Source organism: Apodemus sylvaticus, chromosome 14, assembly GCF_947179515.1.
Source record: "Apodemus sylvaticus chromosome 14, mApoSyl1.1, whole genome shotgun sequence".
NCBI classification, from domain to species: domain Eukaryota; kingdom Metazoa; phylum Chordata; class Mammalia; order Rodentia; family Muridae; genus Apodemus; species Apodemus sylvaticus.
The window spans coordinates 42,482,390-42,508,174 of NC_067485.1; the positions used below are offsets into that span (position 1 = coordinate 42,482,390).

Genomic DNA, 25,785 nt, shown 5'->3' on the forward strand with positions numbered 1-25,785 from the left:
TGGTCTGCATAGCAGGATTTTACCTCAAAAACAAAAACGTAAATGAAAGCTTAAGATATAATATTATGTTCCAAATGCTACAAAATCAGTATTTATTTTCTCAAGAGATTGTGAACACTATAAAATATGCATTTTAGCACAATTTATTTGTGATAGCATTTTATCTAAGCTCCACTCCACAGTTACCTGGCAAGAGCCAGGTAGGCCTGACCCACTATAAAAGGGGCTGCGTGTCCCCTCCTCATTCTCTTGTTCTCTTGTCCTCTTGGGCTCTTCCCTTCCCCCTCCCCATTCCCCTTCGCCTTCCCGCATTCCTTTCCCCCTCCCTTATTCCCTTCCCCCCTCTCTCCATGTGTTCATGGCCAGCCTCTACTTCTCTACTCTCTCCCTCTTTCTGCCTTTCTCTGTCTCTGCTACCCTCTTAACTCCCCTCCCCATGCCCTGAACAAGAGGGAAGGGATGCCTTGGCATGGGCCCGCTGAGACACCCTCTTCCCCCTACTTGACGGCACATCCATAGAACATATCTCCTATCTCTTTATCTTTTTATAAACACATCAGTTTGTGTTACAGATATGATTGAAATAGGAGAAGAAAGGGGGTTGATGAGATAGCTCAGCGGGCAAACACACTTGCCGCAGAAGCTGCTTTGCTGAGGTCAATCCCTGGGACAGACAGGATGAAAGAAACTGACTGGTGCAGCTTGTCTTCTGCCCCCCCCCCCCCCCCGACTAAAGAAACAAATACCACTTTGATTTTTCCTTTTTTAAAGAATAATCATTCCTAACAGCAGTCAGAGGACGATGGTGGGGAAGCATGAGCCAAAAATAACAACCACCTGGATGAAATGTCGTAATGAAATCTAATGTTTCATATTCTAGTTTAAAACTTACCAACTCTGCCCTTTATCCTTTACGTTTTTAAAAACACTCAGACTCAATGGCTTTCGTCTCTGTGGGGCACAGTCCCGTGGACTTTAGCCACGTGCAGATTCGTGAGAGCCCCGGGTAGAATCACTTCTTGCATTTGGCTTCATTGCCTCCCAACCTCTCACCTCTTAACTGTGACTGCTCTGTGCTTCATTCCTGTAGAATTGTTTGGTTTTTTTATTGTCATATAATCCACATCATCAGGTTTATAACCTCTTGAAACTGCGTTATCTCACTTCACAGTGCCTTTTAGATTCATTCATCTGGTATGTCGTCAGAGTTCTTACTGGGAACCAGAAGGCATAACTCATAAAGACATTCTGTCTGGGGCTTAGTTACTACTATGTGGGCTTGGAAGCAGATAAATTGTACATTAAACTAAGATATTGGTAAAATTTCAGTTAGCATTTAAAGTGATAAAACTAAGTTAGTCATGGTGATGGACCTGTGAGCCCAGCACCCATGAAGCTTGGAGTGGAGGATCACAAACTTCAACTCAAGACTTCCCAGCTTTCTCATCCTCTCATGTGGTGTGTGAGTTGACGTGGCGTGTGAGTTGACGTGGCGTGTGAGTTGACGTGGCGTGTGAGTTGACGTGGCGTGTGAGTTGACGTGGCGTGTGAGTTGACGTGGCGACTATGAACATGGCTATTATTTATTTGCATATATTTTTATGTGAATCAAGATTTGAATTTCTAAAAAGCAAATGTCCTAAACTGGAAACGCTAGACCATATAAGAAGGTTAGGTTTACAGCTGCTTCCAAACTTCTTCTAGGGTGGGGAAGCAGTGCTAGATGACATGGAAGAGTGCTGTTAACCCTGACAGAAATGCTGCGCGGCGAACTCTTAGCGCCATTGTGGCTCCTGCCACTAACCACCTTACCATGGCTTATTTGCTATCTAAAAGTCTTCCTGGTATCCTGCTCTCCCCACGCATCAACCAACAAACAAAGAACAAACAAACAAACCAACCAGAAACCTAAAAACTCAAAAACAATCAAAAAGAGGGCCACAGAATTGAATAGAGTTCTCAGAAGAAGAAATGCAAATGACTAAGAAATATTTCTAAAAACCGTCTAAAAAGCTGTCAGGGAAATGCAAATTACAACTATGTTGAGATTTCATGTCACTGCAGTATGGATGGCTCAGAGTAAGAGAGAGGTTGGCAGTGGTGTGACCAACAGGGAACCCTCATATTCTATGCCACTATGGAAATCAATGTGCTAGAAATAGATTTACCGCTACAACACACCTTTCACCATCCATTCATCAGTTGGTGGGTTTCTAGGCTGTTCCTATATCCGAGCTGTCATGAATAAAGAAGCTATGAACATGGGTGAGGGTCTGTGTCTATAGAAGGAACGAGAATTCTGTGGGAATGCAGTGTGAGGAGAAAACGCAGACGGAAATGTGAGGGAGGATCCCGCCCTAGGCTCAAGACTTAGTGAGCTGTTAAACAAACAAGCACCCACAAAGTCAGCTGGGGGTGAGAGTGGGTGGTTCCGAGGAAACTTAGTGGGAGGAACGGGGGTGACTATTATCAAAATACATTGGAAGTGGGGCTGGAGAGATGGTTCAGTGGTTGAGAGCACTGACTGCTCTTCCAAAGGTCCTGAGTTCAAATCCCGGCAACCACATGGTGGCTCACAACCATCCATAATGAGACCTGAGGTCCTCTTCTGGAGTGTCTGAGACAGCTACAGTGAACTCACATATAATAAATAAATAAATCTTTAAAAAAATACATTGGAAGCACACATGAGCTTCTCCAAGACGATTATTTTTTAATTAATCTTTTTCTTTGGCTTGTGAGATGGTTCCACACATAAAAGTGTTCACCACACACACCTGATAACATGAGTTTAATTCCTAGAGCATACATTTTTAAAAAAACACCAGAAACAATGATGCACATCTGTAACTCCAGCACTCCCATAGCAAGATGGGGAGCAGAGGAAAGAGAACTGAACGAGTGCTCTAGGGCCAGGTAGCCTAGTGTGCAGTGTCGGAGAACTAAGAGACCCTTAAACAATCTGAGAGGAGATGACCAACTCTGAAATCCACTTCCAGGTCATGGTCCATGTATGGCCTTACACACACACACACACACTAATAATAAAAAAATCTTTTGCTAATTTGTACCTTCTAACTTAACTTTTTGAGACTATTATCTTATATAGCTGAGCATGATTTTAACTTCTGAGTAGACAGCCTCTGCCTCTCCAGTGCTGGTATCACAGGCATGTGCACCCCCATGCTTGGCTAAAATTATAATTTAAAATTTTTGCTTGACTGTGGAGCGTCAAGAGTTTATCACACATTGTGAACGCTAGGTGTTTTCCCGGTGTGCTTTCAGCAACCGTACACAAACTGCCTTTAGTCTATGTGTTCTCTTACGGCTTTCCTTGATAGAACAATTCTTATTTTTAAATTTTGACAAAGTATAATTCATGGGTTTTTTTTCCTTTCTGGACCATACTGCCTATGAATTGCTTTTATGATTTCTATGTATGTACAATGCGCGTGTGGGTACAGCGTGTTTGTGGCCCCTCACTAAATGCTTCTCACTTTCCCCAGCGTTCCTTTTTGAGTGGATTCCATTTGCTCCATTATGAATCCCGAGTCATGCCAAATACCTTTTGGGCATCAACTCATATCATTTGAGGTTTATCCTTAGTTTGTTAATATGATGGGTTTGTGTGGGTTCACATGGTATGTATGTGACTATGTGTGTGACAATGTGCATGCAGAGGCCAGAGAAAGGACGTTTGACCTCTAGCCTCTGTAGCAATAAGCAAAACAACATTCCTATTTTACTTCTGTTCTCCAATCATCACCAGCGTGGCAATTAGAGCAAAGTGATTTAACACGTATGATGCATCCTAAGCTAGTGTAGCTAGTGTAGAATGTTCTAACACTATGCTCACTGTACAGAAGGCTGAGCGTGGACTCTGACCATGACCGTTCCTTAGCCACCTCATGTTTGTCTCCTCACATTACCTCTCCTTCATGTGTTTCTGTGCACAAATTATGCCTTGTTTTAAGGATACTGGTCAATTGGATTAAGGTCTGTCCTCATGAATTCATTTAAACTGGATTACTTTTGGACAGACCCTCTCCTCAAGAAAGCTCTATTCTGAATTACTTAGAGCTCAGTGCTTTAACATGAAAAATTTGAACAGAAACAATGTAATCTATAACATCTCTTTATACTAATAATTACATTGGCGTTATATCATTTTCCAAATTAAAGAACCTAATGAAAGAAAAGCCGTCCATTAAATATGTTAAGATAATTTCATGTCTGTTCTCCCTCACAACCACGTCTCTTTAGTTGAAGAACTTTCTGTAAGTTTTTCTAAGGTAGGTCTGCTGGGAGTGACCCAGAGAGCCCTCTCATCTGAGAGTGTCTGTTTTCCTCTCTGCCCTGAAAATTTCTTTCCTGGATCTAGATGCAATTCTTCTGTTTGTTCTGTCTTGTAAACACATTTAAAATTCTACTGCCTTCCAGTCATCACTGTTTCTGATTAGAAGCCCAGTTATTTGAATTGTTTCCGTGATTAAAAAAAAATCAAGGTAATTTGATATTGCTGTGTCTTTATGTTTTGGTAATTTTGTTTTGATGGGTCCAGGCTTCTTTGATTCAAGTTTATACTGTTTGGGGCTTTACTGTGCTTCTGGGATCTAAGTTTATGGCCTATTATGATCTAAGTTTAAGACCTACTCGCTCTTCCTCTTGTTTACGTGCCATGGTCTTTACATCTTCTTCATGGACACCTGACATTTGCCATTGTCCCATGGGTCCCTGCTCTTGTTTGCACAATCATTTTCTTCCTATTTATAGGTTTCGTAGCTTCTGTTGTTCTATTTTCAAGTTCGCTTCCTCTTGCCTGTCTCAATCCCATCAGGCCCTTGAACAGCTCCCAGCTGTGTGCCCCTGTAGACTGTGTAGTTTGCATGTAGATTTTCCATTTGGTCTTCTATCTTTTCTCTGTGCTAGTAGCTTTCTTTCTGTCTTTACAGTCAAGGGATTTTGAGATTACTTATTGAAACATGGTTTTTATAGATGTTTGATTTTTTTCCCTGACAATTGCAGCATCTCTGTCATTTTGGATCTATTATATATTGTGCTTCCCCTCATGACATGGTAAGGTTTGCCCATTTTTCTTTATATTTAGTTTTTGATCCTATCCTCTTCCTTTGACAATTATTTTACGATGTTCTGGGTGTTGTTTCTATCTGTGGAAGTTCAGATTTTCGTTTTAATAAATAATATAAGCAGATCATGTTTATGTTACAAGTTCAAAAATGCCATCTTCAGGCTGCAGTTTTAATTTCAGTTCCTCTTTCGGCTATGTTCCACATGTGCCACCAAATGGGTGGCACCAAGTCACCAGGATAGGGTCACACACATGTCACCAAGTCAGCAGGATGGGTCTTGAGCTGTGCTCGCTCTTCTATTTCAGTTGCAGAGGCTTGGTCTCCTGCTTACAGTCACAAAGTACAGCCAGGGCTGAGCTCCACAGTTTACTTGCTCTTCTGGCTTATTTTCATAAGTACCCTCCCTGAAGCATAACCCAGCACTTTCTTGCTTCAAGTGTCTGCTCTTTGCCAATGTGAAATAATTGAACAATAGATGATAACCTTCTGCTGAGAAGCCAGGGCTTTGGTTTTCCTCACTGGATCAGTACTTTCTAAGAATTCCATTTAGTTTGGGCCAAGTGTTAGAGAAAGAAAACATCAGGAGTGCAAGACTCATGACTCCTCTGAGTCTTCGGAAAGCTGGGGCAAGACCTGTTGCAAATTGGAGCCTGGACTGGGATACTATGTCAGACCCTGAGGGGAGAAAAGAAAGAGCAACAGGATTCTCTCTACTCTCTTGAAATCAAAATCCTTCTGACCTGAGAGAAGGCTTCTTCCCCTGGGGTTTCATGGAGGCAACCTCGTGATTGCAGCAGTCACCTGGGGATTTGACAAGTGAAAAGGAAAAAACTAAAGGAAACTAGACCTTCCAAACCTAGAAGGTTCTCCTGCTCATTCTGATGCTCCTGATTCCCACCCCACCCCTCCCCCACCCCTGCTCCACCGTTACCCCAACAATGCATCCTGTCCTCACCAGCGTTCAACACCACTCTTAGACTGTCTGAATAGACAGAGATACTATGGTTTTGAGAAAACAGAAGCATAAGGTGTGGCAAGCTTGGCACTTGCTCATAATCCTAGCATCTGAGGCTGAGCCAGAAGAATCTTGAGTTTGAGGCTAGCCTGGGCTTCATCACAGGATACCATTCCCAAATAATGAAGTAGGCATAAAGTTAAAGCCATAGCACCACTGATGTGTCATCAGGTCAAGCTATCATTTTGTCTCTGGTTTCTGTGACTGCTTACTTTTCAGGGTCCTGAGGTCATAGGTCATAGAGTTTGCTCAGTGTATGCTGCTGCCTGGTGGGTTCACTGTGCAGAGCTCAGTTTGCCTGTGGAAAAACTGGGCTTGCAGTAAGCTTTTGAGCCTGAACAGAGTCACAAGAGGAAAGGAAGTGAGATAAGAAAAAAATCCATATTTCTGGAGAGCCTTACATATTTCTGACACGGTATGAGGCATTTTATGCCTGTTAGTTACCTAGATTCTGTGAAATAACTTTTAAAGCTGAGTTTGGTAGTGCAGTTTTATAGTTCAAATCCTGGGGAGTTTGAGGGAGACGGAAAATGAGCTTAAAGCTAGCTTAAACTATATGGGAAGATCTTGTCTCAAGAAAATAACAGTAATACTTGGCTACTGCTTCTATTGTGTCCTGATCACAGACATTGAGAGTTCAGGTTGATATCAGCCTTGGGTTCCCCTGTTAGCACAGCATGTTTCCAAACTTTAAGCAGTCTAAAGTCTGAATTGTCAGCTTCCCTGCTATGTTACGTTGCCTGCCTCTGAGCTGTATACCGGGCTGCATAACATGGCCATGTTCAGGGGTGCTTCTATTTTTCTCTTTTGAGGTAGATAAAGACTAAACACCCTCTATCCCATTCTTGGGTGTCCCTACATTGTTAGATGTGACAATTGTGAATGCTGGCAAGTTCTTTTCTTTACCACCCCCTTTACCATAGCAACATTAGTATTTTTCCAGTTGTGAAATATCAAAAGCATTCTGGACTCTGAGCCAAGGACTCTTTCTTTGCCACTCCAGCACCTGCCTCTCCCCCTGAGACCTACTGGCTCTTCCAGATTGCAGCTCAAGGATTAGAGCTTGGGGAAACAGGCCTAGAGCATCTTCCTGGGTGCCTTCTAACATCAAGTGTGACTGAGGGGAAGGTGGATCAGATCCCCACTCTGCTCCAGGGAGATTACTGTGTCCTAGTTGCCATTTGTCTCATAGGCACTGCAGAGCTTGGGTTCTAACTGACTGCTGGGTGGCTGCACGCCGGCCGAGACCACAGCTACTGAGCTCTGACCTCTCTTCCTTTTCTTTGTTGGTTGTTATTGTGTGGGTTTATTTGAGTAAGGCTCTTATTTCATAACCCTGGCTGACCTGGAACTGGCAATCCTTTTACCTCAGCCAGCCAAGCACTGAAGTTACAGGTGTCAGTAAAAACATTATTTGGGATACCTAGAGAACTTTGGGGGATGTTTTTCACAATTAAAAACTTAGAACATGAAGGGGAAGCTGATGTCTCTGATCCTGGGCCATCCACTGTGACCAGACTTGGCCTTCACTGGCTCTCAAAGTCTGGCTTTTACTAGCTGCCTCTGTCATCTCCACCCTTCCTGCCCATTCTTCATCCCTCAAGGTCAAATGCAGTGAAGGGAGGCTAATGGACCAGTACTTCCTGTGTGGCCCAAGGCTCTGCTAATGTGGATGCTCCTTATGGAAACATGACTTGTCGTGTATTTTCAAAGCTACATAGATTTCTACATGAGCACAGATCCTAACACAATTTGTGCTTATCCAGCAGTTCCAAATGATATAAGAACTCACTCAGTGTCAAAGGAGGAGATTATCTAGAGAAAGGGTATATACGAATGTTTTTTTTATTAGAAATCAAGGCTTGGTCCTCTAAACCTAGGATCAAGGAGGTAGAAACAGGAGGATTGGCATAAGTTTGAGGTTAGCCTGGTATCTATGGAGAGTTCTTGGCAACCCAGGGCTACATAGCAGGGACCTGTCTGGATCTTGGTTACATAAAATACAATTAAAGGTAGTAAATACAAAAGATCTTCTTGTAATCCCTAGAGATATAATCCATTAAGCTTACAATCATGATTTTAGTCTATAATCCATAAATTAGAGGTCTAGCAAGCCTTCATAGGAGGCTGCTCAAAGCTTTACCCATGGCACGTGTCCCCTGGGCATAGGCCTGCTTATAACCAGTAGTGAGGGTAAGGCTGTTCTGCCTGAGGCCACTTTGTGCTGGGCACATAGCTGACTAGACTATCGACTGTACTGCTGTTAACAGACTTCAATGAGCCACCAGTGTGCATCAGTTCCTTGGTGTGATGAATGATGAATGTAGAGTGCTAATGGAATGATGGTGTAAAGAGAAGGGAACCCATGCTCTAAGATGATGTGGGGGTCTGAATGAGAATGCCATCATAGGCTCATATATTCGAGTACTTGGTCCCCAGTTGGTGGACCTATTTGGGAAGGGCTAGAAGGTGTGGCTATGTTGGAGGAGGTGTGTTGCTGGGAGCGGGGCTTTGAGGTTTTAAAAAACTTGCCCCAATCCCAGAGTGCTCTCTGCATCCTACTTGCAGATCAAGATGTGAGCAAGCTTTTGCCCAGCCAACATGGAGTCTACGCCTCTGAAACTATAAGCTCAATCAAATGCTTCCATTTCTAAATTGCCTGGCCCATGGTGTTTTGTCACAGCAATAGAAAAGTAACTAAAACAGAAGTGAATGTAATTCTACTAAAATAAATATTTTCAGATTTATAAAAATAAATTACAAATATCTAAAATTCTCTGCTACCTATCGTAGCTTTGTTATCTAGAATGGCCAAGTACTGTATATCTGAGGTAGTCTACTACAGACTCTACTAAAATATATAGTGTTATATGATATGTGCATGTACTTTTCTGTCAGTTTTGTGTGTGCTATGTGTAGTTATATGTGTATGTACTTATGTATGTAGGCACACATGTGTGAGGGTATGTAAAAGTCAGAAGTCAATATTTGGCATCTTCTTCAACAGTTCTCCATCTTATCTTTTTAGATTCTGTCACTCCTGGATTCTGCTACACTGATGGGCCACTGAGCCCCAGGGAACCTCCTGTCTCCACTTCTCTAGTACCGGGATCATAGCATGTTTTGTCATACCTGTCTTTTTACAAGAGTGCTAGAAATCCAAACTCAGGTCCTTAAGAATATATTGCAAGTGCTTTATCAGGTGAGCCTGCTCCCCACTCACTCAGTTAATTTTTTAAAATTTTATATATATATATATATATATACACATATATATATTAGTTGATTCATATGTATTGTTTTGCATATTTCACATATTTTGTATATTTTGGTTATATCAATTCAGACAGTAACTTCTATCAGAAATACTTGATCTGGCTGGAGAGATTGCTCAGTGGTTAAGAGAACTGGCTGCTCTTCCAAAGATCCTGAGTTCAAATCCCAGCAAACACATGGTAGGTCAAAATCATCTGTATCAAGATCTGACTCCCTCTTCTGGAGTGTCTGAAGACAGCTACAGTGTCCTTACACACAATAAGTAAGTAATCATAAATAAACAAGTAAAAAAAAAGTAATAAGAAATACTTGATCTATATTTAGATGACATAAAACTTATGGTTCAAAACTAGATTTATATGTTTGTTGATCAAGCTATACTTAAAGGTTTTTCAATACCAAAATCAAGAAAAGTTATCTTTGTGTAATATTCAAATACACATCAACAACATTGTCTCATTTCTTCAGAATTCATTTGATTTTTGAAACAAAAGTACATGGGTTTCTAAAGTTGTTTGCCTGAAAGTAAGCTAGCTCATTCCATCTCAACTTGTGATATGAACATTGATGTCAAAGGAATCCCACATGCATAACTGACTCTAAAGTACCCATGCTAACAGAGCGTGCTTCAGCCCTGACTTGGAATATTTCAGTCATCTGTGATGCTACTGGTTGGAAACAAGCCTGAGGCCAGCAAGATGGCTCTGGGGACAAGGGCGATTATTTCTGATCCTGGTAACTGAGTTTAATCCCCAGGGTTTACATTGTAACAATAGAGAACTGACTCCTTAAAGTTGTCCTCTGACCTCTACATGTATATGGGCTCACATACATACATACATACATACATACATACATACACACACACACACACACCATTGCAAAAACATTAAGTAATAATAAAAAACCTTTTGCACATCAATTATTTTAGAAACTAAATAAAATGGTAGTTATTGAAAAGTCATGAAAAGTTTTGATTTTAAGTACTTGGTACAGGTTGAGTTGTGTCATTCTCAGAAAAGGTCTATCAGATATACACCCAAGTTCCACAGGGTGTGACCTTTGTTTGGAGAGAACATCTTTACAGAGGTAATCGGGCTAAATTGAGGTCATAAAGGTGAAGTGACTCAGGTCACTATATAACAGAAAAGTGTGTGTACAGGTGAGGAGGAGGAGGAGGAGGAAAGAGACAGAGAGAGAGAGAGAGAGAGAGAGAGAGAGAGAGAGAGAGAGGAAGGAGGAAGGGAGGGAGAATTTTGGATTCTCATAATCTTTTTCTCATTGCACAATTGCACATATAGCAAAGCCATTCATCTGACAGACACTTAACTCATTTGTAAAAGTGTTGAATAAAATGTTGAGCCCTACTTGTCAGATGGGTGAGATTCCACAAAGTACCCAGCAAATGGACAGTAGATTCGAGGCTGTAGATCCTTCACCAGCTGAGCTTTGTAATTCAGAAGCTTTCTTCTTTCTGCCTTGATGAACTGGGCTTTCCATTCCTCTGCAATGATAGATTGGGGTTAGTATACTCCTTTCAGAAGTCATTGGAAAGTGAATGCCCTGGTTGGTTCGTGCTTTCTTAAGCTGGGTTGGGACTCCACATGGGGATGTGTAAATGTGCAGGGCACAAGAAAATCAACCACAGTTGGTTTTCTGAGAATCCAGCTAACAAAAGTTAATTCAAAATAAAACCCATAATGAATGGCACCGCTCGCCTGTGTTGAGCCCTGTAACATCTGTGGGCATCATGTAATGTCTCTGCAGTCTCGGTTCTGAGCATCCAATGGGAATGCTTTACACTGTACATGTTGTCAAGTAACACAACAGCAATCATGTATGTGTGCCTTTGGCACACATTCAAAACTATGATATGCTACAAACTACATGATGTGCCATACCACATAGGCGACCATTTTTGCTCTTATAGAAACAGAATGGTTTAATTATGGAAAAAAGACTTCATATTTTCTTATCATCTTCCCTTAGAATATATCAAATTAATGTATCATTGGGTTGCACTGTGCTAGAATCTTTTATTTTTAAAATTGCTGTTTGAGTTGTTGACTTGAGTTTCACAAAATTTCATAGTTCAATGAATTTTAGTGGGATCAGGACAGAATTTCTAAAAGCTTATGAAATGGCCCTAAACATAATTCTGCTGTATAATAATACATATTTATATAAATGGAATGCCCAGAATTGATCATGAAATCAAACTATCAATCAACTTTGAGAACTGCTTGAGATATTCCACATCCTACTGTATCAAATGCTCATCCAATATTTAATTCTTTATATAAATAAATAAATACATCTATTTTGTAGCATACAAATTTGCTTTTGTCTCTGGTAAATACTAAATTATATGTATAGTAAAGAATTACTTTAAAATCAATTTGTTTATAGTTTATTATCAGTAGAACTTGATTTGTGTACCCATTTTATGTATTTATATACCCAGGGTTGCATAATTTCTCTGATGCCAAGGGATCACAAATGGAAAAGTTTAATTAATCTTGCTCTACTTGAAAGGGACTTGTTCAGGTGAAAATGAAATGGAGAAGACAGTTAAGACAGAAGTGGAATAAATCCCTTCGACATTGGTGGAAATGTATCCTCAACTTGAGTTAGCAAATTTTGATTATTTACCAGGAGACCAGCCACAGGTTCCAAGCTCGCTTCTTGCTTGTTGTCTTTTTGGTGAGGCTAGCTGGATTCAGGCCTCAGCAGGGCTGTCTTTGTAGGCAAGCCTGTTCTCTATGCTCTTTAACTCCTATAGTAATTAACCTTTTACTAGTGTGAACTATTGCCTGGTACACTAGGAAATGGAAATCTATTTTTATAGCCTTATAACTCACAGTGACTAAAACCACAGGCACAGATGTTAGCCACACTTAGGAGTTAAGCCCTGCCCACCACTCAGAGAACTGTGTAGATGACCTGACTTCTGCCTCCTCCTCTGTCAATAGAATGGTTATAGACTCCTCATAAAGTCCTCTCTTTTTCTTTCTCCCCACTGCCCAGTGTTTATTACATACCTTCAATGTTCTCTGGGCTGGGCAGTGGTGGCACACGCCTGTAATCCCAGCACTTGGGAGGCAGAGGCAGGCGGATTTCTGAGTTGGAGGCCAGCCTGGTCTACAGAGTGAGTTCCAGGACAGCCAGGGTACACAGAGAAACCCTGTCTCAAGAAAAAAAGATGTTCTCTGGGGCACTAAGCATATAATACTGAATTAGACTATAAATCTTATGAACAATAAAAGGGAAGTGCTCCCAAGGAAATGTTTTCTTAGTGAGAGTAGCGAGTTTTAAAGGAACAAATAAATTGTATAGATAATTATATAAAGTGATATGAACAGCACAGCAGGGCAGAAGGAGGTGGGGGGGATGATCACCCGTAGGCAGAGATGTCAGGGAGTGTCTGTGCTGAGCTAGGGTGGGATAGGCAGAGCAGTCAGGGAACAGACAGTATCCAAACTGAGACCCATCAGAAATTGATAGTCATGCAGAGTTTAGCAACAACAAATGAAAATAGTCAATGTAACAAGCTGGGCCAGGAATAGACCAGGAGCACTAGCCTGAGGACACAATCCGGCAGGCAGCAAAGAGGGCTGACTGAGCATGCTGGGAGGCAACTGGTCAGAGGAGTCTAGGATTAAAGAGGATCTAGAGTTGCAGCATACAGGATCGGAGAGGTGGTGCAAGGATACTGTCTCACATACACTTTCCTCACACAAATCCCAGTATCACCCTTAAATCCAGAGAAGACTATCTCCTGGGTAGGAATCTACCCTGCTCTGCCTGTACCACCATATACTCCACAGGACCATTAGGAAGCAACCACACCATGTCCCACACGCTACATTCTGGACCTCATCCTAAAAGCATGGAGGCCAGAGTTTCCCATCACATCCTTTCCTCATCCCATTCTGAGCTCCACTCTCTGATAGTCACTGTCTGTCTTTCTTAGCTCCTCCTAGATGCTCCCTCCCAGGGATGCTCATTCATCTCAGTGGTCCCGGTGCACTCTACAGTTGAATTCTGAAACCTCAGTTCTTAGTGTCTACAGTTCACAGGGTTGGTTCCTTTGAGAAGATACCATATGCTAGGCACCTTTGAACTTGTTCTCAAAGCATCCATCCAAGCACCATGCCTAATTCTCAGTATCACTAGGATATAAATTATTACCAGTAAATTTTCCACCACTGAAAGTCATCGGAAAGCCTGATGCTCCTCCAGCGAAATCACTCATCATTAGAGCAACTTTCTCAGGAAGCCTTCCCCCATTGGGTCTGGTGCAGTCCACTGTGTTGAGTATTTTATGACCTGTAGGGAAATAACATGTAATCTCAAATGCTCTGGTTTGAATTATCAAGCCAACAAGCCCAGTTCAGTCTGTATAATCTAATTCAGTGGATTACATAAGAATTGGCATGCCCCCACCCAAACAAACCAACAATCAAACAAACAAACCAAGAGGAAGTTCTCAGAATCTAAAGTCTTACAATATTCTGATTTCCAAGTAAAGTGGTTCATCCTCCTGGCTGGCTGGGTTCTAGGTACTTCATGATGACCATCAGTCTAATTTCACTGTAGATCACAGAATACTCTCCTAACTGTCTCCAGATGCTGAAGTAAGGACTCAACTCAACTCAGATGCCCTTATCTCTGACAAAAAATCTATGTACAATTGTGTTCCAAATGATTAAGGCCTTGTTTCACTCATGATGAAATTCTAGTGTTAATTTTTTGTTTTCCCTTTTCTTTGTTTTGTTTTGCTTTTCTCTGATTTGCTCTTTAAGACAGAGTCTTATAGAGCCCAGGCTGGCTTGAGCTGTTTGTCAGAGCATGATCCTGAACTCCTCTTCTGCCTCCTGTCTGCTGGGACCACAGCAACACGATGAAAGGGACTCATGATGTTTTTTAACAATAAATTAATGGATAGTCTTGAAAGTGTGTAAATATCAATTCCCTTGTGCTAAAAGCAATGTACCTGCCGTCATAAACTCCTAATTATTGGCAAGTTTTCATCTGAAAAAAATCTAAAAGTTTGTTTTACAAAGACAAGAGCAGAATGTACTGCGTTATCTGAAAGTGGAGACAGAAATGAGTACAGGATGAGGTTTTGGACATCCCCTTTCCTACCCATGGCGCATTTCCCTTTCCATTGCTTTCAGGGACAGGAAGGTACCTTTGTACTCCACAATAATGCACGTGTCCATCTCAGGATGAACGCCATCCATCAAGATCATGAACCGGAGGTTTTGGTCTACCTGCAATCCAACAATCCAACAACTATGTAGCTCAGCTTGGCCTTAATATTTGAGAGGATTGTCATTGTGAGAACAATCAGTAAATCAGATCAAAATTTAAAAGGAATTAAAAACTTTATCAGAACTAGATTTATTAGCCTGTTTTATACAGTTATACATTTGCTAATTGGAAATGAAAGCTTTGAGCAAAATGTTATGTCCAAAACTGAAGCTTCGAATGTCCAAAACTGAAGCTTCGAATGTCCAAAACTGAAGCTTCGAAACAGATTGTATTCACTGTATCTCGTGTACCAACAACATGGGCCACATTTTATACATTTGAATGTCACCTCAGAAAGCATAGTAAGAATACAAACAGATCTCTAACCTGTTGCCATATTCCAAATGGAACCACGTTGATGTTAGTTAACTGGACACCGCTCTGATCCAGGTGCCAAAATACAGGCCTTTCTGTGTCACCAACATAAATGGGGATGTCTGGTCGTCTCTGGGAAAGCTGCTTCAGGGTAGGGTAACTAGATCAGAAGAGTAGAAACAGCGAAAGATAATAAACCAGGATTCACTAGCAAGAGAATGGCCTGCTGACTGAACAGGAAGGAGGTGGAAGCCAGCCTTTTGTGACAGTCCAGAGAGGGCTCCTGCTCACACTCCCAGAGGATCTTACTTCATGGCTAGGACATACTAACAAACCACAGAGTGGACATCAGCCAAGTGTGTTGGTACCATGTTCCATACCAGTGTTGCTTTGAGTGGTGAGGCCGGATGGGGTGGGGAGTAGCAGAAGTCACAGAGAGTCATGCAGATGCCGCTGTAAAACGAACATCTTCATGATCTTCCTAAGTAGCCGCTCTCAGTAAAACAGAGGACACAGCACAGATAGGGTTTATCTGTGTGGCCCTGGCTAACCTGGAATCCACTCTGTAGACCAGGTTGGCCTTGAACTTAGAGATCCACCTGTCTCTCTGCCACTTAAGTGCTGGGATTATAGGCGTGCGCCACCATCACCTGGCTCTGCCTGCTTTCTTATAGAACCCAGGACCACCAGGCCCGGTGTGGTCCCATCCATGGGTCACTGCCATGTTTCCTAAAGGCTGATAATTACACTGATATTATTTATCCTTTGGAGGACTCAAGTTACCAGAGAGGTCATACAATAAAATTTAATGGAGATGAAAAATATTCAGTATTCTAGTAATCTCAACTGTTCATAACCAGGTACCCAGGTCTTTTCAGCTGTTTATATATGTGAAGGCAATTGTCATTTCTATTGAGCATTACTTACCTAAAATGGTAATTTTGATGTATCACTGTAGGGTATGGTAGAAAGAGCTAACAGTTAGGTCCCCATTCTATCACAAGAAAGTGTACTGCCAGGAGTTTCCACAATGTTTTTATACTTTTCCTGTTGTGGGTTTTATTGTTGTTATTTTTGAGTTGTTTTGAGGGTTTTTGGGTTTTTTTTTTTGAGATAGAGTCTCTTTGTATAGCCAAGCTGACCTGGAGTTCTTAAAATTCCTCCTAACTCAGCCTTTTGGCTATTAGGATTATAGATGTGAGGCACCATGCCCTATGGTTTGGGTGTTTCTATATATTCTGAAGATTTTTGTTTTCATAGATGAGAAAACATATTCATAAATGCACAAATAATACGAACAATAAATTGGTGTTCAAACTTTGTTTTTTCTCACTAAACCCAGCACTCCATTAGAAGGTAGTTTTTAATTGTAACACGGTTACTTTTTAGTTTTAGAATCAGACTAGTGTCTGGCTGTGGTACTACATATCTGTAATCTCCTACAGACAAACACACAAAAGAATCAGACTATCATACAGAATGAAATATGTGGCTGTAAGCACAAACAAAATCTGCATGTCAGCATGCATCAGCTGTACTAATCTAAGATGCCCATGCTGTGAAGAGCTACGTAAACGAGCAGAACTTGGGAGGCAGGGAGAGGAAATAGGAAGGAAGCAGGTTTCATCCTCCAAGTAAAAGATATAAAAATCCCAGGATTCTTTTGACCTGAGTTCAGAAAACACACATAATATAAACATCATAAAGAGAATTATGAAAAAATGACCCCAAAAGAGATATTTACTGTTTTTTATTATTTTTGTTTGTTTGCTTGCTTGATTGATTGGTTGAGACAGGCTTCCTCTGTGTAACAGCTCTGGCTGTCCTGGAACTTGCTTCACAGACCACGCTGGCCTTGAACTTATAGAGATTCATTTGCCTGCCTCTGCCTGCGGAGTGCTAGGATTAAAGGCACACCAAAGACAGCTAATCTTGGGCATTTGAATACTTGGTCTATGGTTGGCAGTAGTTTGGGGAGGCTTAGGAAGTATTTTTTTTGTGGGGGAGGCATTCTCTCTGTTCATGCTCCTAGTCCAATATGCACACCATCTGCTTGCGACTTCAACAGTGTTGACAGTCATCCCTCCCCCACCCCACCCAATGATGAACTCTAGTGTCCTGGAACCATAAGTCCAAAGAAATTCTTTCTCTTATAAGTTGCCTTGGTCATCATGTTTTATCACAACAGGAAAGTAACTAATGTCATCATCTAACTGATCATTCTTATTATCTGCTAATGCCATATAACAATACTATACTGACATTATGAAATAACATTTCTTTGAACACTATTCACTCCATCACACTATTTTTCTCTTTGGTAATTGAGGGAAGTTTTACCTAAAGTCAAGGTCAGACAGTAGGATTAGGGTAAATGGCATGAGTAGTTACTAATTGACTCAGAAAGAATGTAATGAGAAGGGGTTTGCCAAGGAGATGGAGGGAATCCATAATGTAAAACTTACAAGTCTCAGCAGCTTTTCAGTGGAAAACACTCATGAAATGTTTAACAGTGGGTGCCCTTAGTGTGTAACAACTTTGACCAGGAAACTCTGACACTGGTCTTTGACTGGCCCTTCAGTGGGGACATATGGTCTTCCTAGGAAGCGTAAATAGAATTGATTTTGCAGGTGGACTGGAAGAGGTAGGGATGGAATAAAAGAATACAGGAAGAGGAGACTGGAAATGGGAGTGTTTGAGAGGCAGCATAGAAACTTAATACAGTAGAAACTTTCTGGATGGTGACCCGAGCTAGGATATAGAACCTGAACCTGTCCTCTTATGAAAACAGGAAAGGCTTCCAGTTATGAGACTGGGATACAAACCCAGCGACCAAACCTTAGACCTACTACAGATCCTACTCGTAAGATGTGCTGGGGCAATGGCGGCTCAGAGATTGTGGGAGTGGCCAACCAATGCCTGGTCTAACTTGAGTCCCACACTATAAGAGAGAGTCCATGCCTAACACAGCCTGGATGGTCAGGAACCAGAGACTTAGTGTGGAACCAAATACAGCTAGAAAGAAGAAAGAAAGAAAGGAAGAAAGAAAGAAAGAAAGGAAGGAAGGAAGGAAGGAAGGAAGGAAGGAAGGAAGGAAGGAAGGAAGGAAGGGAGGAAGAGATTCCTAATGATTTTCTGCTATACTTATAGATTGGTGCCTCTCCAAATCATCATCAGAAAGGCTTCTTCTAGCAGCTGATGGGAACAGATGCAGAGACCCACAGTCAAACATTAGGTGAAGTTAGAGGAACCCATTCAGAAGGCTTGTAGGAGCTTGTATAGGCCATGAGGAGAATATGGCTCATAAAATCAACTAAGCAGGGTAAATAGGGGCTCACAGATTGAAACAGCAAGCACAGAGTTATTAAATATACGTATAGCAGATTTTGCAGGTGGACTGGGGGAGGTAGGGATGGAAGAAGAGAATACAGGGAAAAAAGACCGGAATTGGGGGTGTTTGAGAGGTAGTACAGAAACCTAGTACAATAGAAACTTTCTGGAATATATGAGGATGACCCTAGCTACGATATAGAGCCTAACCCTAACCCTAACCCCTAGCCCTAACCCTAACCCTAACCCTATAGATACAAAACATATATGTATATATATATATGTATATATATATGTATATATATATATATATATATATATATATATATATATATCAGTTGTGTAGCATTGTGTTCTTGTAGGACTCCTAGAGTGGGAGTAGGGTTGTCTCTCTGACTCTTCTGGCTGTTCTTCAGAGTCCATTCCTCCAGCTGTGTTGCCTTGTCCAGACCTGATATGAGAGTTTGTGCCTAATCTTATTCCATTTTGCTGTGCCATGTTGGGTTGACATCCCTAGGAGGGCTGTTCTTTTCTGAAGGGAAACAGAGAAGCAGGGGATCTGCAGGTTCAGAGGAGGTAGCAGGTGATGGGAACTAGGAGGAGTGGAAGGAGGAGAGGCTCTAGTTAGGATGTATTTTGTGAGAAAAGAACACATTTTTAAAAGTGGAAAAATAAAGCCGGACATGGTTGTGAGGGATGATAATCCTAGCGTATGGGAGGCTAAGACAGAAGACCCAGATAAGCCTGGTTGCATAGCAAGGTGCCATCTCAATAAACAACAACAAGCAGGGTTTGGTCAAACATCGCATGAACTGGACTTCTTCTCTTCTTCTATCTATAGCCTTGTAAGATAATATAAAGGTAATAATATTTTGTGATCCATGGGAATTATACCCATCACTAAAGTTTTATTGGGATATTAGTTCCTACTCTCATTTATAGTTCCCCATAACACTCCTGTGTTTCAAGGGCAGTGATAAGTGGGGTTCAATATGTGTTTAAAAACCATAATATTCAGTTGGTCCTTTATTTTAAAAGTGCCCGTCTGTCATTTTGGAGACAGTGTTGTTATGTAGCCCACACTGGCACTGAATTCTTGATCCTCCTGACTCAGCTTTTCAAATGCTGAGATCACTGGCTTTTTATAATGTGTGTGTGTGTGTGTGTGTGTGTGTGTGTGTGTGTGTGTGCTGGTTTGTGCTATAATTTTTGAACAAAAACAAGGCCACTCTGATGAGCTTTATACCTGTGCCTGTTCATGAACAGAGAGCAGAAGTCTGTGAGAAGTTATAGGAACCTGCTTTCCATAATGGCTCCTTCCTCATTCCTGTCAATATAAACTGTAGAAGATTTTTTAAAATTAGAATTGTGGTATACATACAAAAAGTTACTTTCATTTTTCTTCTTTTTCATAATCCTAATGGTGCAAGTCAGAATGCAGAAGCACCTAAAAATATCTTATAAGCAGAGCATAGTGGCGCATGTCTCTAACTCCAGTATTTGGATGTGGCAGTATAATAACCATTAGGCAGGAGTTCTTATAACCTCAGCTACACGGTGAGTTCAAGGCCAGCCTGAACTTCATAAGACCCTGCCTAAGAAAGAAAGCAACCACCCAGAAGACCGCCCCCGAGGCCTGTAGGTCAGCCGTTGCTATCTTAGGAGTTGGGTATGTGACTTCTTTACCTCAGGTGGTCTGAGTGCATGTGGCTGATATAAATGAGGTCTGCTTTGCACAACCTCTCCAACCAGTCCGATGGAGGCTCATGTAGCAACCACCATCCTCGGGCGAAAGCAGGGCCAATTAACCAAGGGTCAAACACCATCCGCTTGTCTCCCAGCTTGAGGTCCATGCAGGCATGAGTGAGATATGTTATCTGTTAGAAGAGAGTGAGACTCCTGTTATGGCTTGGTCAGCAGCAATGGAGTGCAGGGATCGGGCTGATTCTCTGACAAGGTCAGGCTAGCTCTGGCTCAACAACAACTGCAGACACACACTGACAGAACACAACACCCTCCACAAACTGTCAGTCATGGACTCTAGTGCCTGGTGCTTCGTGTCAAATCAACGATGTACCAGATTTTGCTCTCTTTAAACCAGCTCTGACGTGTTTAGCAGTGATCAGTGTTAGCACCAGCATCAGGAGACTTCACATGCCAGTGTAGCTTCGAGGAATATTGCTTACACAATTCCTAATTAGTTTGGTGGGTTGGCACAGCTGGGCAGACTGGACTGCAGTCAGGCTAGCTGGGCTCTACATGACGCATTTACTCATCCTATCGGATGCCAAGAACCTTTGCGAACAGATACCAACAATGGTTTACAGACAGGGGAATTCCAGACCTGTTACTCACCCCTACCCTCCTGCCTGGCACATTCACAGATAAAGAATACATAGAGAAGCAGAGATACGGCAACAGGAATCTAGTGTGAAGAGCCAGGAGCAGCCAGGAAACAAATGATTTGTTATCATTCCTGTTCTGAGTGCAGTTTCATTTGTTTCAAACAAAACAAAGAAAAAATAAACCCCTTCCCAAATGCACAGAACTTTCCTAAATGTACAGAAAAAAAAATATTTAATTTTGCTTTTTTGTCTTCCCCAAACTGAGGCATTTTCCTTAGAGGAAAGTGCTCTGAAGATAGAAACTGTGTAAAAGATTCATGAAGATCTCAGGATGAGAGGCAAAAACATACAACTTGTTATCTGCTGCAGTGGGAATGCATTTTACTCCCCACAGAGGTTCATGTGCTTGAAACTAGGTGCCCCAGTGTGGCCATGTTGAAAGCACTTGGGTCTTTAAGAGGTGGAGCCTACTATAAGCTAATCAATTCATTATTGGCAGAGCTTTTAGAAGAGAGCAATATAGTTCTTCAAGGGTCACAGAATCTCAGGATCCGCTAGTTCCCTCAAGAGTGAATTTTCATGAGAGAACTGGTGCTCCCTCCAGTCACTGTTGTGTGTATATGACAGGATACTTTCATGTACACTCCTGCCATTGTGAATCTGTCTACACTGAAGCACTCACCAGAGCTGGGCACATACAAACACCATGCTCTTGAAGTTCTCCAACTATGAGTGAAATCTTCATCAAGTTCTCAGCTTCAAGTGTTTTATCATCAAAGCACTGACTGACATACCATCTTATTCTCAAATGTTCAGGCAATAAAAATACTTTCTGAACTTCTTCCAATAGACACATACACATACATACACTTTAGTATATGTTATACATAATCTCTAGATATATATATGAATATAATTGTAAAGATATAAAAATATATGTATGAATAGCATCTTAGCTTCATTTTGTTATTAAGAATATTATAACATTAATGTTTTCTTACCTGTACTTCCCCAAAAGCTAATTCCTCAGGAGACCTGGGATCAGAGTCCCAGGGGTTAGGAGGGTTCAGTTCTATAAGGGAAAGCCCATTGTTTTCATCCATTTCAACAACTAGAACCAAAGGGAAATAAATCTGAGCATGTGAGAAAATGACATTTTGAAAATACATTGCCAAAATACAAACACATAGTCAAATCACAGAAGGTCAAACCCACACACAGCAGAAGAGAATGCTCACTGCATGCATAGCAGCTACCAAGGCAACAGCTGCGGCTGCGGCTGCGGCTGCTGCTGCTGCTGCTGTGCTGCTACTTGTTCATGCTTCACTTAAACAACTCAAGAGATCTCCAGCATGTTTAACACATGCACTGTGATGAAACCAGTGGAGGAGAGAAGGTCGGGTACTGAGAGGCTGTGTAGGAAGGAGCTCCTAACCTGACAACAAAGGCTAAAGGAAGTATAACTAGGAAGCAGCTTTAAGCCATTTGAACTAGATGTGAACCACGAGGTGTCTGACAGACACAAATGAAATAGGACACAGGCAGTCACCACAATGTGTGACATCACGCAGAGGTAAGGAAAGCTTAGAATTGACAAGTATCTGTTACATGCCCAATCCAACCACAAGCCAAAATAAGCCTCTCCTCGCCTAAGCTGCTCCTTGTCAGGAATTTGGTTACAACAATAAGAAAAGTAATTAGACAGTTCCCAATGGCAGTTGCCTCACAGTCTGTTGAGATGGGCCTCTGGCTAAATGCCACTCACTCCCACAAATTTCTCAAACAAACAAACAAACAAACAAACAAACAATCTCCATTTCAAAATGAGTAATAGTCACACTACTTTGAGATAACTTCTATCAAAAAGGAAAGGTTGGAAACAAATTTTTTAAAATCCAGTTTAGAATGTGTCTCAGTAATGCTAAACAAAGACTTGTTTGTCATTATTTCTTTTGGGTGTATGCTTACATGTTTCTATGAGTACACGTGTGTGGAGGTGCAGATAAGCATACATGCACATACGGTATGTGTGCACATGGAGGCCAGAGGTTAACCTTGGCTTGTCTTCCATCTTGTTCTTTAAGACAAGGTCTTTTATTTGACCTAAAACTCACCAAGTAGGCTTGCCAGACTGATCAGTAAACTCCAGAGATCCTCTGGTCTCCTCCTCCATTTGCTAGAATCCTCGGTATGCACTGCCATGCCCAGCTTCGATTACATGAGCTCTGAAGAGCTGGCAAGCACTCTTCCGGGCTGAGCCAATTCTATTCTGTTTTGCATTGCAAACATTCAAAATGTTCTCCTCTCACCAGAAAAATGCACATTTAGTTGTCCTCAAGCACTGCTCATCTCCAGCTACACCCTTGTGCCCATTAATCACTCAAAGAGCTTACTCAACATGCCAGGTTAAACAGCACCCCTCAGCCATAGTGGTCCAACATCTTTCCAACTCTCTACTACTCCTCATTTTGCCCTGAAGCCCTGCTCATCACTAGATATATTACATATTTTGTCTCGAAGACACCTATGATCTTTCCAGACTGTGAGCCTTATGAGACATGAGACAGATCTTGCAATCTCAGAAGACAGGATGTACTCCACATCAGGGTATGTTTCATGGCTCAGGCAGGCCTAGTGGTACATGACTGCCATCTTAGTACTTGGGAGCTTGAAGCCTGGGGGTCAGGAGTTGAATTCATCCTCTTGTAGGAGGCAGAGGGTAGAGAATGTGGGAAGAGCATGGCCCACAGAATCAGCTAAGCAAGCACTGAAAAAGCAGTAGCTTTACGGAGGCTTTTATGTATCCTTACAGCAATAATAAACTTAAAAAGAATGTTTGTTATAGCACAAGAAAGCCAATGAAGAGAGGCTGGTAGGAAAGAAAAGTTACATGTCATGGGAAACCCTGAGAAAACTTGTGCTCCAACACCCACTAAAGAAGTTTCCTTCTTCCTATGCTTTCTCTCTTAAGAGAAACTCGACAAAGTGGAAGCTGTAAATCTCCGAAATGGCTTGGAAGTCACTCCCACAAAGGCCTTTGTACTTTTACACAAAGGTAATCCACACACTTAGTAAAATTGAATGTGATGTTTGCCAACTCTATTTCTATAAATAAAGTACAGAGAAACTGCTATCCCTATTCTGACCCCAGGAAAAACCAACAAATGATATTCCCTGAAGCCTTCCCCTGCCCCATTTTGAACCAGAGTCTTGCTGTGTCGTTCCGGCTAGACAGATGTTACCCAAGCAGGTTTGGGATCCATGGCACTCCTGCCTCAGTCTCCCAAGTGCTGGGATTATAAGCATGTACTACCAACCTAACCTGCCTAAAATCCTTACTGAAAAAGAATAAGAGAGAAATGGAGCAAAAGCATGTCAGAAAGTTACAGTTACCAACATGATTGGCATTAGGACAGGCAGGTGGATTGTAATGACACGATGGCTGTAGGTGGCACGAGGAAAGTGTAAGTTGGTGGGCTAACAAGTGGTGCCATAGCAGTTGGTTTACTGAGGTTTCTGGTTGATTGCCGATACCAAAGAAAGCCACCAAATCGTGACAACCGATGATAAAATAGCTTTTTAAAAAGACTTGTGAATTGAACAGCTATAGAAGCAATTTGCAGAGAACTGAAACATTAAAAAAACTGAAAAAAATCTAACATCAAAAACAAGTTATCAAATACAGTGTGCTAAATGTTAGTTATCAACACATTAGCATCACATTTGACTGACGGATGTAAACAGAAACAAACGAGGAGATGTGATTAGTGCCCAAAATGAGAAGAGTGTAAGAGCCTAATCATGTCCTGTGCAGTGCAGAGACCTAGTTGGTCTGAAACAGAATCACACACGGCCAAATGAGCTTCATACCATCCCAGTTCAATATTTGAAAAATGCAATGATGATTCGGTATTCAAAAGACCAATGGACTACATCACATTCATGGAAGAAAAGTGGGAAATATATGAGCATCTCAATTACTTGCGAATTAATTTAACAAAAGTAGTACAAATCTTTCACAAAGCTACGTAAGAAAAAACAAGATGATATAAAAACAAACACATAGATAGCTGGGTCAGAGTGAAGGACTCATATAAACACACTTAGCTAGAGGCATTTCAGTTTTTGATGAAGAGGCCAAAAACAGACATTAGAGAATAGAAAATCTTTCCAGCAAATGGTGCTGGTAAAACTGGATAATCACGCATACAAGCAGTGAAGACAGCCCAGAGACTGGGTGAATATATTTGCTCACAATACATCTGGCAGAGCTGTAGTATCAGACCATGCAGGCGATTCTCCAAAGATAAATGCAAATGACCAGTAAGCATAAGAAGGAAGACCTTGTCTCAAATAATCTATCAATCACATAGGTCTAACAGTTTAAATTCAGAGCTGATCTGAAAGTTGTCGTGGAAGCCGTCAGGACAAAGCTTCCAAAGCCCCCTTCCCAGCCCTCCCCGCCGTGGCGGAAAGCGTGCATGAGTGTTTACCAAGCTCATCTTGACAGAAGCTCCCTGGAGGGTTGGTGTATTTCATGGTGCTCACATCTAACTTCCAGTTGTGCTTTGTGCATTTAACAGACCTGGGGGGAAATGAGAGTCAGCTGTACCACACAGTGAAAACAAATTAGTGCTGATGAAGTGTGAGGGCTTCTCGTGACTGAGAAATCAAAGCGATCGATGGAACTCAAATGAAAGAAAACCTATGAAGAGGTGATACTGGGGGTAGCCAAGGAGATGCTGGCTAATCCCCAAGTGATGCTTTTAAATGTGAAGATCAAGTCTGTATCACCGAATGATGTGTGTTAGAGAATGAGCTTCAGGGTAACTCCTCCTGGTCAGGGAGCGTGGGTGAAGTCAGCTATAGGGGAAGAGGAGAAGGTGGTCAGCGGGAAAGCAATGCTTATATACATTTGATAAGCAAGCTGCTGGTAGGAACCCATGCATCTCGAAGACAGCTCTTATCCACAAATGGCACAAGAGTGATGCTCTCACACCAGTTAAGTGAGGCTCAGGGAGAATGTGGTCGCGTGCATGTATGATTTATATTTTCTCAGCCCTCACCTCTACTGTTCAACCAGTTTCCTATCCCCAAA

At 41.6% G+C, this 25,785-nt stretch overlaps 1 protein-coding gene across 14 annotated transcripts in view; it reads right to left on the minus strand.

The window, feature by feature from the left end:
- LOC127664500 (cytidine monophosphate-N-acetylneuraminic acid hydroxylase) overlaps positions 1 to 25,785 on the minus strand; it is a 76,079-nt gene that overhangs the window by 16,266 nt on the left and 34,028 nt on the right. For all 14 annotated transcript variants that reach the window (XM_052156530.1, XM_052156526.1, XM_052156529.1 and 11 more), the window contains 7 exons: positions 25,181 to 25,272; positions 21,689 to 21,798; positions 20,029 to 20,219; positions 15,025 to 15,172; positions 14,576 to 14,657; positions 13,573 to 13,710; positions 10,750 to 10,885 (listed from right to left, as the gene is read on the minus strand). In XM_052156530.1, the coding sequence (XP_052012490.1) occupies positions 10,750 to 10,885; positions 13,573 to 13,710; positions 14,576 to 14,657; positions 15,025 to 15,172; positions 20,029 to 20,219; positions 21,689 to 21,798; positions 25,181 to 25,272 (897 nt within the window). The remainder of the gene's footprint in view (positions 1 to 10,749; positions 10,886 to 13,572; positions 13,711 to 14,575; positions 14,658 to 15,024; positions 15,173 to 20,028; positions 20,220 to 21,688; positions 21,799 to 25,180; positions 25,273 to 25,785) is intronic.